The sequence below is a fragment of the Chenopodium album genome, chromosome 11 (assembly GCF_948465745.1).
Source record: "Chenopodium album chromosome 11, dcCheAlbu1.1, whole genome shotgun sequence".
Taxonomy (NCBI): domain Eukaryota; kingdom Viridiplantae; phylum Streptophyta; class Magnoliopsida; order Caryophyllales; family Amaranthaceae; genus Chenopodium; species Chenopodium album.
In genome coordinates, this window is record NC_137844.1 from 53,250,061 (window position 1) to 53,265,641 (window position 15,581).

General features: G+C 34.7%; 1 protein-coding gene across 2 annotated transcripts; it reads right to left on the reverse strand.

The window, feature by feature from the left end:
• Window positions 1–1,204: 1,204 nt before the first annotated feature.
• LOC145569188 (uncharacterized) lies at window positions 1,205–15,581 on the reverse strand. 2 transcript variants are annotated; one of them, XM_081628544.1, is made up of 20 exons: window positions 15,169–15,581; window positions 15,049–15,083; window positions 13,949–14,070; window positions 12,283–12,372; window positions 11,448–11,567; window positions 11,265–11,348; window positions 9,187–9,264; window positions 7,136–7,261; window positions 6,886–6,975; window positions 6,568–6,603; window positions 6,428–6,483; window positions 4,791–4,938; window positions 4,057–4,498; window positions 3,874–3,965; window positions 3,179–3,713; window positions 2,664–2,799; window positions 2,492–2,533; window positions 2,102–2,267; window positions 1,915–1,998; window positions 1,205–1,832 (listed from the first exon to the last, which is right to left on the reverse strand). In XM_081628544.1, the coding sequence occupies exons 1-20, from the start codon at window positions 15,462–15,464 to the stop codon at window positions 1,707–1,709; spliced, it is 2,904 nt and encodes a 967-aa protein (XP_081484670.1). In that variant the 5' UTR covers window positions 15,465–15,581; the 3' UTR covers window positions 1,205–1,706. The 2 variants fall into 2 exon arrangements, with proteins under 2 accessions (XP_081484670.1, XP_081484671.1); XM_081628545.1 differs by having other exon boundaries at window positions 15,049–15,102; window positions 15,169–15,288.

The following is a 15,581-nucleotide window of genomic DNA, read 5'->3' on the forward strand; positions in this document are numbered from 1 at the left end:
GGGCTTGACATGGACTCTTATTTAGATATGTGATCTATAAATAAGATCCATGACTTAGATTGACAGAACAATTGACAATCAGTTAATTGTAATTCAAGCAACCGAGTCCCAAAAACCCTAATCCTCTCTCTCTCTCACTCACGGCCCTCTCTCTCTCTCCTCCCCTTGTCCGTACAGCCGCCCCCTTGTGGTGGCTCGTGGTTGGTTTGTTGTTTTCTCTTCTTCGTAGAAGGTCAATTGAAGGGTTCAATTGCAACTAACTAGCATTAGTGGAGGGAGCAAAACAACTATCCGTTAATATCCCTACCTTTTAGGAAAATAGTAGTCAATTTATTTTTATTAATTTAAATTATTGATTTATGTAAAATGCATAGTAACTTGAGATAAATACAAAAACAACTATACCAATTCAAATCCCATTATTTTAGGAAATAATAGTTTACTGTTATAACTTTAAATGATTTATTTAGAACTATCACATGATTATTATTTTTTTTTTTTTTTTCTAAAATAAGCCATACACTTTTGGGCGAGAAAATTTTTCATAATAAGTCGACATGTGTACAGATTTGGGGGAAAGATGACGTCAGCGGTTGCTACTTTAGTATATTTATAGATAGATTGTGCGAAAGTTCCCACAAGTCTAAAAGTATTCAGTCAGATCAAAATCAAAGTCATGTTCTCTTCACTTAAATTAATCTAATTATATTTTTAACAATTAAAACTAAAATACGGTTTACTAGTGATCTAATTATATTTTTCTTATTAAATTCATTTATATTTACTAAACTAAACTAAATTTTCCACAAAAAAAAAAAACCCCATACAAAATTGACCTGTATTGACTCTCTAATTTGATTATTTGATCATTGTTGACTTGTGTCGTATGACTTGCTTATGAATCAATTTTATCTAAAAAAAAAAACTATCAAAGAATATTGATTATTAATTGTTCAAACAAAGGGTAATAAATCCATTATACTGTAGTCGTATGAAAAAGATTACAGTAAGAGATAGTTATGGCTGTTTTAATCTCCAGTATTTTAGAAAAATAAGAATGCATCCTGTGAGACGAGTGGACTGTTAGTCTGTTACATTCCTATTTCTTTGGATATATCATAAAGTTCATGCTTTATGTATTTATTTGTAGCCCAACTGCCCAAACAAAAAGAAACAAGGTCATGTAGAATGTTTTATGCTGTATTTCAAAGAGATCTCCCACTGTCACGAAAAATGCTTCAAAGAGTGCCATTTACAAACCTACGGAGTACAAGGCATATCACCTACTCTGCATTAGTAGGTAGTTCCCAAGAGAAAAGGCGCCAATTCCGACCCGGATCCAAATGAAAATGACAAAATTACATGTTGATCGACATTAAATCAAGCCTAAAATTTCAACTTTTTAACTTCTACAAGGCTATGTTAAGCAATTTCTGCCAAACAATACATCAAAACAACTAAAAGTATCACATTATCGAACCAGATACAAAGGCAACTTCCCAATAATCATTGTATTCAAGCCCTTGAAATACAAACTGACAATTAACCTTGCCATCTTTTCCAAAATATAAATAAAATATATTCCATTGTCATTTCCTGTGGAGCTAATTTCTGCTGATCTAAATGTATGGAAAGAATGAACAAAATTGTCGAGAGGAACGATCGTGGTGACTTGCCTTTCATGAAGATCCCACAGTTTTAAGAAGTTAATTCTGTTTGGAGTCATCTTCTACAGGGTCAATATAGTAAAGCGATGCCAGACAAACAAGGACATCTGTGAGGAGAAGTCCCACAACATCAAACACATACTTTGGTGCAAATAAACCCCATACCTGCAAGCCAGTTCGTACTCTTTAGTTCAACAAAGGCACAACAAATGAACCAAGGATTACAGAAAAAAGGTGTAATCATTACCATCAAATGCCGTCTTTGTATTGTAACGCATAGTATCATACAGGCCACTGAACTCGTTGTCATACATCCATACATCAAATATACCTAACCATATGATGAAAGAAATTGATCAGCAACATAAAAATCTATAAAACTGTTTACAGAATGAGAGCTTATAAACTGCTCATTTGCATATGGGTCAACTTACTTGAGATAATTGTGCTGATACAGAGAGTTTGCTTTGCCTTTTCTGATTATTTGAATGTCTTTGAGAAATTAGAATAGGAAGGCCAAAAATTGGTAGCAGGAGAGAAAAACCAAACGTGTCAATTGCTAGCAGAATTGCTTGTCTTACAAGCATGAACTCATCAAATCTGCAAATGAAGAAAAAATCACTTGTAAAACACATGATCAGTTAATGTGTAGGGAAAGGATGCATGCAACTATTAACTTAATCAAAATTACATGCATGAGATCATTGGAAGCCAAATGAGGGCTTCACTATAACCAGCCAAGTCACATATATACATGTCCTTTATGCATGTTATATTTTATAACCCATTTGCAACAAAATGCGGAGTTCAGAAAGTTTCCTCACCCAACAAATGCAGCACCATATCGAAGGCCATCAAACGCACACCTGTAAGAAGATGAAACACAGCATTAAATTTTATTATTTGAAAAAGATCTAAAGTAATACAGCTTATTATAATCGTAAACACGAGTGTATTACTACAAAGAAACATCGAAATGAGCCTTCAGATCCCTACCAGTGACCGCTGCAGAAAAAAAGAACAACTGCAAGAAGGCTCCACTGAGTTGTAGGAAGAGAATAGAAAGTAACATTGCTTGAAGTGCCATCTGTAGCAACTTGCCATAAGTTCTCCAACCTCATGATGCAAAATGCTGGGAAATGGCAGACCAAATAAAATTATTAAGGAAATAGAAAATCGTGCAATCAATCAACTAGAATAATGCAGAATATTGAGACTCCTCTATCATGATACAAGGCATTTAGCTGATTCCTTTTTATACAAAAATATGAGTAATTCTACAAGATTGACACAACATCAAATGTCACCTTATGGAATCAATATAGTATTATAGGTCATTTTGCAAAATCAATGCAACATTCTTTTTTTTTTTTTTTAGTAAATAATAATGTTAATTTTCACGAATTATCTGAAATCTCAATACATAAAACGACTTATATTTTGAATCAGAGGGAGTAAGCAATAACAAATTTAACTTTGCTAAAAGCTTCAAAAGAGCATGGCATAAGCACCTGCACTGACAGAAATTAAAGCAACAACAGATCCTTGCTTTCCTGACAGAAGTATGATTGCAGAACTCCATGCACTTAACATGGCAATTATCTTACTAGTAAGGTTGTTTTGATGATACAAGGTCCTCTTTCTGATAAACTGATTAATCACTAAAGCTGCCAATTGGGCAATTCCAACAGCATATATTACCCGAGGAATGTAACTTTTTCCAATGTACTGGAGTGTGACAGGAAGATTTAGAAGTTCACTATCTAGGATCCAGTGTAATGCAATGAGTGCATAACACAAGATGGTTCCCAAAATAACATATTTTTGGACCCTCTGACAAGAATTGTTGCAAACGTATTTGAGCAACAGGTATGCTAATAATAATAGAGCTAGTATAGACACAGTTGAAGATAGAGAGATCCAAAACAAATGATCATGGGCTGTCCCAAGCATTGATGCAACACTTGATAAATTATCAGCCTGCTTTGACAGCCCAAATTCCATAATAAATCTTAACGCAGAGACCAACAATAATAATAGAGCTGCCTGCAAATAAATGAATGAAGTAGAATCAGCATCAAAGGAATTTTAACAAACAAAATAGTTGTGACCAATGAAGCTACAAGGGTAAAGGTAGCAGAATTAATATAAATGCCTAAATGCCTATTTCAACAGCAAAATAACCAACAAAAACAAATAGCCTTACTTCTAATAGCATCTGTGCCTTATTAATTGAATTGCGCAACTCGAGGATGACAGATGTTCCCAAGAAAAATAAGGCAACTTTTCCTTCTTCCACTGTATAACACAATGAAATACGTAACATACAACGTCAAAAATGCAAGATCATCTGGTGCAACAAATCACATGAAAAAGTATTGAAACTTACATATATAACTATTTGACAGGAAGCTGCAAGCTCTTATGATGACTGCAAAAATTGAAAAAACTAAACCAACAGAGGCCTCAGGGCATCTAGTAGACAGAGAAGACTCATAAAATGCGTTCATTCTCTTGATAGCAAATACTTGCACAAGAAGCGACAGAAAAATAATGCTCAAGCCAACCACCATAAGCTTCAGATTAAACTCCGTCCATTTGGAGCGAGCAAGGCCAATAACACTGTCAAGAAAGTGTGCATACATATCAATCTGCCTCATTAAAGCAGGGAATGATGAAGGGCAACTTTCATTCATGTGGGACAGTGAACCTTTCACAACATGCAGCCAGTTCTCCTGTGCTTGAGAATATATGTCTGCCACATGCAACAAGTCCTCGGAGGGGAATCCAATGACAGATGATGCTGAGTACACATCAATATATCGCTTTACCTGCATAAGTTTATAAAGCATTTAATTGCGGTCTAAAGGAAAACGGGAAGAATAAATAAATAAATAAATAAATAAAAAGGTAAATATAAGGCGATCAAACATATATATGATCAACCTACTCCACCAAAGCCAAGAGAATAGTACCAAATATCCCTTGCTCTTAAAAAAAGATTGTACAATCAGAGAAGGCAACAGACAGGGAAAAATTCAGAGAACTTCGTATACATCTTCATAGAAAGCACATGTAAAAGAAATTTGACACAGAAGTTAACGTTAGACTGAAACCATCTACCTGCCAAGCATTGATGCAAAGGGCATTCACATAATGCTGCATCCATCTCACTATGTTTGAGTCATTTTCATGAACTTCCATCTGAATGCCTTGAGAAAGAAAATTTCCCGCGCCAAGAGAATACAATTGTGGATTTACACGCCCAATGCTGAAAAGGATCCGAACAGAGGAATAAGTAATCAGATCAGATTCAATAGAAAATACTACGGAAAGTGCCTACATGGGTAACAACAAATTTATGCATTCTACATATTTGACTGACAAAAAAATCAACTAACTCATGAAACTTAAATTTTCAGCAGTTGGGGATTTATTATTTGATTGAACCACAGAAAACAATGTAATGAACTGACTTAGGGAAGGGGCATTAAAGGTAGTCTAATAATACCTCTGTTTCACAATAGATGTAACATTGCAATATTTTGACATTTTTCTTTGTCAAAACACAACTTTGACCGTTAATGTTTGTATATATTCATTAGTAAAAAATTACAGAAAAATTATTTTTTGAAAATATACATTAAAATCAATCCAACAATACACATAAAATTTATATACAAGTGAAAAATGTAGTCAAGGAGATTAAAAGAATAGTAATAAGGGAGAGTAGGCATAAGGGAAGGAAAGTTGAATATTTTTAAGAGAGTGGAAATACTTTAGAGAGCTCCAATCTCTCGGGTTTTGGCTAGAACGAGAACAAACCACTCAAAAGCTTGTACCATCTTTGTTATATTTAGGTCTCAATGCCAATTTCACCATCTTCTTCCTTTAAATTTCTGTTTAATTTTCTACTTCATTAGCTTTATTGGCCAAATAATCTTTTTCGTCTCTTTAGAATCATCCGCATTACGCTGGTTCATTACAAACAATCGGTTAACACTGATTGTGTAATCAAATATGTTTCAAGTAAATCATAATGTACTCCCTCATCAGCTACACAGGAGATGAGGATAAGCTAGATCAGCAAAATAGACAAGACCGTGTTCAAGCAATCATGATCATACATCAAGTCAAGATTTTTAGAGATTCAAATTATTAAATTGCATCAAGTGCTTCATGCTGAGAAATTCTAGAGACCATTTGGCTATTTGTTAATCTATATGCAACTTCCACTCAGCATCACTCTTGTTCTACATATCGTGACTCCTGAAGAGAGGAAAAGAACTTCAAGTCTACCTACTTATACATCTTCTCCAAAATTCCCCCCCCCCCCTCCGAAGGATATTAGTTGTGGTTGGTACTCCAATTTCTTTTCGAATTCCTTACTCAATTTTTAAATAGCTCCTGTGTATTAACTATTTTCCAAGGTTAATAGAAAGTCTAGCTCATCATTCTTGTCAGACACAGTCCCCAGGAAATCACAAAAAATTGGTAAATACGAAAGTTGTGTATGCTACAACCTACAAGAATAATTTGTAATTAGAGAAGCTCCTCCATCAGTGTTAGTAATTTATTTGCAATAGTTAACAATTTTGCCAAAGTCAATCCTCTGTAAAATAAAATTTCTACTATAGTTTGACTTAATCATAATGGTCCTGTATAGATCATGAATCACACAAAACATCAAAAAGTACCAGAACAGCATGTTTTAAGGAGATGCGTGAAAAAGAAAGAGTTGGTAGGAGCTTATTTTGCACCTTCCAAAAGGAAAAGGAACTCCAAGCATTGCCGATATAGTTACTGCAAAATCAAGCTGCAAATAGTAAATCAACTAAACGCTCAAAATACTATGTTTAGATAGTACAGAACATCATACGGCATCCAATAATACACTAACCTGCTCAATGGTGCCAACACATAGCGGCTTTGCATCCTGAAACAAAAAACTTCTTTTAGCCTGCTTTTGGTTAAATTTCTACACAAATATCTAGTGAGCTTCTTCACCTTCCCCAATCACACCCAATACACCTCTGCTCAAACAGCATGCAGAAGTCAAATACTGCCAGTTAAGTAAAAGCAGATTGAAATAATGATGCATTGTGCAAGCAGAGATGAAAGTAAGACAAGTCGTGTAACACTGCCACACTCTGAAGTCTCATTCATAAAGCTTAAAGTCAGAGCACAGGTTTATATGAATAAAGAAGAAAGGACATACCACATTCAATCCACAAGATACAGAATCAAGCTCAGATGGCAATGAAAATGTGCCATTTTTGAAACTCATAGCGAATATTGATGTTTCGACCTGCATGATATATGGACATCAGCTCTAAATCATCTTGATTTGCAATTCACAGACTCCTTGCTAAGAAAAAAAAATCCATTAATGAGAAATGTGTATCATTTCATTTTGTGAAATAGAAAACACTATACTTCAGTGCTGAAATAAAATAATTGTATTACACCTCCTCTGGGCTTCCACCACCATGGTCACCATTCAATGTTTGGCCATGATCACCCATCACAACCAAGAGAGTCTTCTCATGGAGGCCACCTGCTCCTGACTGGCTTTTTAAAGCTTCTACAACTTCCTGTAAGAAAAACCCAGAGAATCAGAGGGTATAAAAATGAAATAAAGTAGGAAAAAGAAAACCTTGAACAGTCACTAGAAATTAACAGTGATCATCTGCAAACATCTTCCTAGAATCAAATGTCATGAATATTCCCAGTCTTGATCTAGCAAATGGGAAGACAACAGATTCCACATGAAAAAAAATAAAATAAATAACCATGCGTACAAATGAAGTTGTCGCTATCAAATACTTAAAGAACACTGGGCATCCTAATTATTTTGTAGTAACTCCTACTTTTTCTTAATTAAATGATGCCGCAGTAGGGCTGAGCAAAACTATCAGAAAATCCGAAAATCCGATGATCCGATCCAAAAATTATGGATACCCGATCTGAAAATGATTTCGGATCGGATATCCGATCCGAAAAAATCGGATGTCGGATCAGATATCGGATATCCAAATTTCAGATTTCGGATATCCAATCCGATATCCGAAAAAACACTATTATACCATATCATTTTTTACACGTTATAAAACATATCAAGCCCTAAAATTTGAGACCCCCTATATAAATCCAGTAGACCCCCCCCCACCCGCCTCTCTTTCTCTCTCCTTCATCTCAGCACCTCCGCCATTTTCTCCTCTCTCTCTCTTCGCTACTTTCTCTCTCCTGTTTTCAAAGAAGGCGTCAAGGAGTATCTTCATAATTTCATATCATTTTTGCTTAATTTTTTTGTAATCTCCTTTTCAGGTAATCTCTCTTCTTTTTAGATCTATCATTTTTGCTTCTTTTTTTTGTTAATTTCATGTTGTTTTGTGAGAAATATGATGTTTGTGTTGAGTTGAGTTCGTTGAATTAGGTTTGTTTAAACTGCATTTTAGTTTAATTTTTAGATCTATGCTATTTTATGCAATTAGTTCTTAATTTTGTCCTTAATTTTGCTCAGACTTCCGGTAGTTCTCACAACCTCCGCGGCTTCACCTTACAACCAACACCTCACCGGTCGTTCTCAACCATCAGGCGGCAACTTATCGGCCGTTCGCACTCAAAGTCTCAAGCTTCACATCACTTGACAGTGGACATTAGAAGTTTAATTACTATCAATAAGCCTTTATAAACAAATAGATTTTTCCAAATAATTAGAATTTTAACTATATTATACGAGTATAAAGGATTGGATATTTGTTAAAAAAAATATAATAATAAAAAGGGTCGGATATTGGATATCCGGACTATCCGATCCGAAAATTTCGGATATCCGAATTGTTCGGATCGGATATCAAATATTTGGATTTTCGGATACGGATATCCGATCCGAAATCAGGTTTTGCTCACCCCTATGCCGCAGGCCCATAACAACTCAAGTATTTCAACAATGGAGCTGAACACCTTTTTTTTTTGTGTGTGTGTCTCTGTGTGTGTTGGGGGGGGGGGGGGGGGGAGAGGGGGGAATGTAAAAGTGGAAAACATGAAATCTGCAACAATGCCAGATGGACACTAATCTAACAATACTAAATATTTAATCTTATCACCACATTCAAACAAAAGCACGAATTCATAAAACCCAAATTAGGAGTCTTAACAAACATTATGCGCTAAAAAAAAAGCTTAACAAAACAATTGCACCTCTCACAATACGCATCTCTTAACAAATAACTTCTCTGGTTCTTTTTTAACCACTATGTATTACTATTTGGGAAGTTGCAAAATGATCGCAACATCACTTTATTTTCCCTCTCTCTCTCTCTCTCCCCCCCCCCCCCCTCTCGTCACATGGGTCCCACTTACTATCTCTATCATCTCCTTAAACACCGTGCATCCCCTCCACGCTGTAATTAAATACGAATGGTGATAGCATATCTAATACGAAGTATAAAAAACTTATTTTAAACACATAGACCCTTAATATAATATGATTTTATATAAGCTTTAGTAAACTGACCTCCATTATACTGTTATACTGCTCCAATTTTTGTATCATAGGCATTGTATTGACCCCAAAAATGTGCCCAGCATGATCCTGGTACAGAGAAAGATCCAGAAACCATAAGATGTGAAATAACTTACATACAGGGATAGACTGTAACTCCAGGATGACAAAAATTATATTATCACAAAGACAGGTCATAATGGAACGGAATTCCAAATATATTCTAGGAGGTTTTGGAGAGTATACTTTAGACCAGCAAAGAGGCTGCTTCTATAGTGTAAAGTAACAGACCACACTTACAATCAACTATAGAGTAACAGACCACACTTATAGCCAGAGTCAAACAAATTGAATTTTACACTAAATGGGAAACAGCCTAAAGTAACCGAAGTTTGGACAAAATAAGTTCTATTCAGAAAATTTCATACACAATAAGCTCAGATCAGACAATATTAGTTCAGACAAATCAAGTTCAGATAAGAAAAGTTTATATCCTCACTGGCACCTGAAATGCACCAACCAAAGCAAAAGATATCAAAGTTTGCTATTATTACATTTACATGTATGTTAGGCAACATTGTGACACCAACAAAAGACTAGCAATATCATTTTTACATTATACACAATTACATCTTCCTCCCATTAAGGCTTTCAATGATGTCACATAATGCAGTCATATATCCTCTTTGGTACATTATTTTATTATACTACCTTCGTTAAATATTAGTTGCAACTTTGGGGCATTATTTATAAGATATAAAATACTACCTCCGGTTCGTATCATATGCAACTTTGGTGTATTATTTGTGAGATATAAAAAATTCCAAAGTTGCATATAATACGAACCGGAGGTAGTATACCAAAGTTGCAACTAATATTTAACGGAGGTAGTATTCAAAGATGGTTGGCATGAAGTTCTTGTGAACTTTACGAAGCATATTTTAGCAACAACAAACTAGAATCATAGAAAGTTCAACAACATTTTTCAGTATATCCGATAAGGAGGGTAAATAATTGGATGCAACTGCACAAATGTGTATCGAGGATTGAACTTCAGTTAATTCAAAAATATCCACAAGTTTTGCTAATTTACAGTTTCTACTTGCTGCATATTTAGATGTCCAAGTATCAACTTCTATCAACATAAAGAAGGGTGTACTTTGTTCAAAAATTGAATTTAAAAGTTGGGGTGATATAGCTTCTAATACTTCAATTTAATATTTGTACTATAACTCTATAAGTCATAATATAACTTCTAATCACGATCAATTCTACTTAACCAGAAGTGCACAGTATCAATAGAATACTTTATGTGCCACTAATAGATTTTAAAAAAAAATTAAAAAAAAAAAAAAAAAAAAACCTTTTCAACCAAAAGAGCAACAATGCTAACCTTAACAAGGCCTGGGCCTAAGTCCAACATCATGAGTCCAAAATATACAAACCAAACACAATCTTTAACTCCATAATAAACCCATTAAATGTTTAGCTGCACATCATAACGATAAATTGATATCCTCATTTCATTCAGCATTAGATCTCCCATCTCTAGCGCCTTAACTCCACAATATAGGAGTGTCTTTTATCCACAACAAAACCCCACTAAACATATGATCTAATTAGCCGATTTTCTCATCGTTGGATAATTGTAATTCTCATCTTTGAGGAGCTCCTTTTAGATGGGATTGTCTCAACTAAAAAGACAGTATTCTCCCTAATCGCCCTACCATCCTCCTTTCAAAATAACTTCTCCTTTCAATAACTATCTCAACCAACATCAAAGAATTCAAATTCCCTAGTTTGTCTACTTTTTAGCAATTGCCTTATACTACTCTCTATATAAGGCAAATAAACAAACATAAAAGAAACTCCGTAACTTTTTTTGGCTGTCAAGGGTGAAAAATTTTCACAGATAAAAATGTGTTACTTGTTCACTATGAAAATCCTGCCTTCAATACAAAATTTGTACAAGTACATGTATGGATTATCTGATGCCTCTAACATAAAACAGTATCTGGCTGTACGCTCCTTCTAGCCTGCCTAAGACAACATGTTCAAGCAATTAATTTGTAGAGTAAGTAATAACTTACCACTCCAAGGAAGTGCGCAATCAGCACGTCCCAATTTTCATCATGAAGAGATGGAATCAAGTGCTCAATACACCCATTGTCAACCTAACAAATTGTATCAAAAGTTAGTAGCTTCACAATTACAAACTTGCATGACATGTTCACTGGAAAATGCAGATAAATTGAACAATGAACATAACATACCGTATCCAGATCTTTGACATTAAATGAAGGATACGGAAAAGATTTCTTAAAATGGTGAGGAAACAGCTGCAGCCATGTATCATCACCCATCACTACAACCCGCTTTCCATTTTCCACTAACTGCACAAGTCCAATATCAACTCTTGCTCAGAAAATGAACAAATATTTTTTATTACTCGTATTTTTTAATGTGGAAGAGTAAAGAAAGGCCACCACTAGGCCCTTTATCACAGAAGGCTACGCACAATTTGTGTCGAGGGAAATGGGTAACAAGACCAGCCTAACCCCTTAGCAAGAAGTCCACAACTTGGAGACTACGAGACCAGAAATTAAACTTGGGTCTCAGATTTGAAAGGGACAAAGTATTATAATCTCGACTGAGATGATTTAGTTAAAGCTAGACGTATACACAAAAAGAGAAATCTAAAAAATTTCACAGTGATAACTTAAATGTTGATCCCCCTTTCAAAGCTCAAGTGGGTTACATGAAACTAATTATTATTGGTAGAAAAAAGGATGATTAAATGACATATACAAAATACTCCCTATGTTTCTATTTCTATGCCCTATTTGATTTTGGCAAAAATTTAATGTTTGATTGGGAGGATTTGATAAGAGAATATAGTGGTGGGACCATACATAGTCGAGGAGAGTAAAGTGATGGTCTGATGGAACCATATGACTATAAATTGGATGAATAATACATCTATGGAAATCCTATAATGAAAAACGGGCAATACAAATAGGTACAGGGTGAGTATTAAAAAAAATAATAAATAAATAAAGATAAAATACTAAGAAGAAAGAAAATAAAAGGGAAAAAAAATATTGGAACCTGCTGAATAAAATTATCTTCAACGATTGCAGGAGCACCAAAGCTATTTCCCACATCTACGAATGTTGGCAATCCACCAGTTGTCAAGCCCTAGATAACAGCAAAGAACAAAGGTGGTGGTAAGCTGTAATTCATAAATTGAAAGAAATTGAATTCAACAATTTAAATGTAGTCAATATTGAAGCCAAGACAGTGCACACTCCAAAAAAAATAATATTTTGTACATATGACAGCACAAGTGTCCACTATAAATCCATAAGCTTAATAGCCTTGACCAGGTCCAGCACCAGTAAAATCTGGCCAACAACATGCCAAGTGCCAAGTACTCATGTTTAGCTTATTCAAGCAGAAACACAAACAGTATTTCAAAAAAAAAAAAAACCATAAATACGTAGCAATATAGCACTTTCCTTTTCCATGTCCTTCTGCCATAACTCTATAAGGCAACAGCTGCGTCACATGGAAACCCATAATTATATATGCACACAATAAAATGTGAGAGTAGAGAATTGACTCAGTACAAGGAGACTCAGTTTGTATGCAGCCAGATTCCAGTAAACCTACACTAAAGAAGGCTTAATAAACTTAAAAGTCAACCGTTATTCATTTAGGATTATAGAAGTGCAATCTGCAAATCTTGAAATCAAAATTGAATATAATGCTGAAGAGAAGCTCGCAAAAGGAAGACATCTTTCTCCATAATTCCACATTTATCATTCAGCTCCAATCATAAAGTTTTCTAACTTGGATTTTTGGTTCAGAAAAACCTCATAAGATTTTTGCAGAACAGAGGTAACTCTTTTGTTGAGTTTGTGCGACTGTCAATTTTTGTGACTCCAATGATCATATATAGAGACATTACATTCGTTTCCCTCTAAATTCTGTTATATTTGCTATATCAGATAGCCTCACTTTGTCACATTCTTGCATAATCAAAAGAAAGGATTCCCCAATCCTAATCCTAGCCTCAACATTACAATTTTTGATGTTAGCTATATTTGGAAGTATGGGATTACTTTTCAGACCAAACCTAGTATATTTGACTTATGGGTGCCACAGGTGCAGGAATAAAACTGACAATGATCTCTATCCTCATTGCTAGGCAAACTCATGTGACAGTTTCAGATTCCATTAAGTACAATTACAATGTTATGCAAATTACAGACTCACATTATAAAATGCTGAGGTTGAAAAGTTGAGGTCCAAAAGTCCTCAAAAATCTTTGAAGTGAGGGGGGATAGTACCCAGGCAACCGATTTAAATGTGCAAATCTGATCCCTTGAAAATTTACGCACCACAAAACCATGATGAAGACAGAGATACCCATGCAACCATACTTCTGTGTGCAAAACTAATCCCTTGAAAAAGTACACATCACAAATAAATGATGAAAATAGAAAGAGCACCCTATTTCAGATAAAATCAAAAGAATCAAATTTTCTAGTGATTTATAATCCCTGATCTCTTATCTCTTTCAAAACCAACATACTTCCACCCGTAAAATGCTCCAAAGTGACCTAGCAGATCTACTCTATCATTTACTGTGAGGTAAGTAAACCTCTCAAATAGGACTCCACGTCAAAAAAAAGTTCCAAGAAACGGAGAATTCATGCTCAAAAGATATCAAGGTTCAGCAAAGATAAAGATAAGATGCAATATTATTCACCTTCAAACGCTGTAAACTAGTTGTAGGAGGGTCAGCGATGGCTTTGAAAATCCTAGATGTGGACCCTGCCTCTGCTGCTAGCTTTTGTATTACTTGTAACTTGTCCATCCATGGTTTCTTCTCTACAGCAACATATAGCTATCACTTAATAGACTGCTAAAATTGTCCATATAAGATATCAAAGCATGAAATATAAATGAGTAACGAGACTACAGCTTGTAGACCAGTATCAACTTTATACATTCTTTAGATTGCTTAATTTTACAGGGTTGAAGAATAACATGACCATAAAATACAATATCTCATTGCAGCATCACTATATTTTTTAATATAACTTCAATCTTCATACATCTGAAAATAAATGTCACATTGAACACCATATCTTACATCAACAAAAAAAACTGGAGCGAGGAATCTCTTTTGCCGTAGATTTCATCTTCATACCAAATTCCATTCAGTGCTAAACAATTTTAAAACAACTAAACTTAACATATGATCCAAGTGTTGTGACATTTTAAGCACCAAAAACTACAGTAACTATAAGAAGCCAACGAAGGGTCATGAGTCTCATGACATGTCATTTAAACTGTACAAACATACAAGAGCTGATTTGTAAGTTTCTCGTCCAACCATTTTGGAAAATTTTTCTCTATAACTGAGTAAGAGAGTTGTGTGTTGGGAGCTTCAGGCTTATTGAGAATTTTGCCTACGATCAATCACTATATATAAATAAGGAAATATGACAACCGAATACTCCAAATTGGTAAACTCGAATTCTCTTTCGGGATCAAAGAAGTATTTGATTCTCATTACGAGCTTTTCAAAGATCTTGAACACATTAAACAAATACTCGTATAAATTTACAAAATGTCCAATGTTTCAGATTCGAGCACACATTATCAATCGAAGAAACAACCAAAATTTGTGACATTTTTATTTAAGATTTATACAAGTCCAAATTCAATGAAATAAAGTTATACCGGATAAACAAATACCAAAACATAGTATGATAATAGCAAACTTCCAAAGAAATTCAAAAACAAAAAAATTAAAAATCAGCTTCATACTTTGGGGCAGAATTACAATACAAATCTACTAACCTGGAAAAAAGCTACTTGGCGCGACGAAATCAAACCTGCAAAAAATCAAAAACCCTAAAAAAATTCAACAAAATTTACAGCTCAAATCCAATGCTAATGAAATTAATTCACCGTAATCACCTCAAAGCGTCGAAAACGACAATGACGAGACGATCAACAACTGGTTTAGTCCAACAAGTTTGATTACTCCCTTGAGTAGAAGACGAAGACGAAGATGAAGATGAAGGGATTGATGATGAATCGAAGCAAGGAGAGAGAGAAACATCGGAGCAATTGCTGTAGTAAGGGAGTTCAGTGCGAGTGAGTAGAAACCCTCGAGTGAAGAGAAAAATGGCGAGGCAATGGATGAAGAAGATGAAGAAAAATGGCCATATTAGTTGTAATTTTGTTGCTTTTGATCGAGTTTTCGGCACCATTTTTGTGGATATTCAGACAACAATGGAGTTCATCAGATTTCTGAAAAAAAAAAAATCAAACGAAGACTTCACAGTGAGACTCTGCTGGTTAAGAGTCTTAAGAGCATGGGCATTGGG

Coding starts and splice junctions, on each gene's coding strand:
- LOC145569188 (XM_081628544.1), bottom strand. CDS start 15,464: ATGGTGCCGAAAACTCGATCAAAAGCAACAAAATTACAACTAATATGG. Junction 6,484..6,567: donor GTGTTGGCACCATTGAGCAG/GTTAGTGTATTA, acceptor TACTATTTGCAG/CTTGATTTTGCAGTAACTAT. Junction 4,939..6,427: donor GTTCCTTTTCCTTTTGGAAG/GTGCAAAATAAG, acceptor GATCCTTTTCAG/CATTGGGCGTGTAAATCCAC.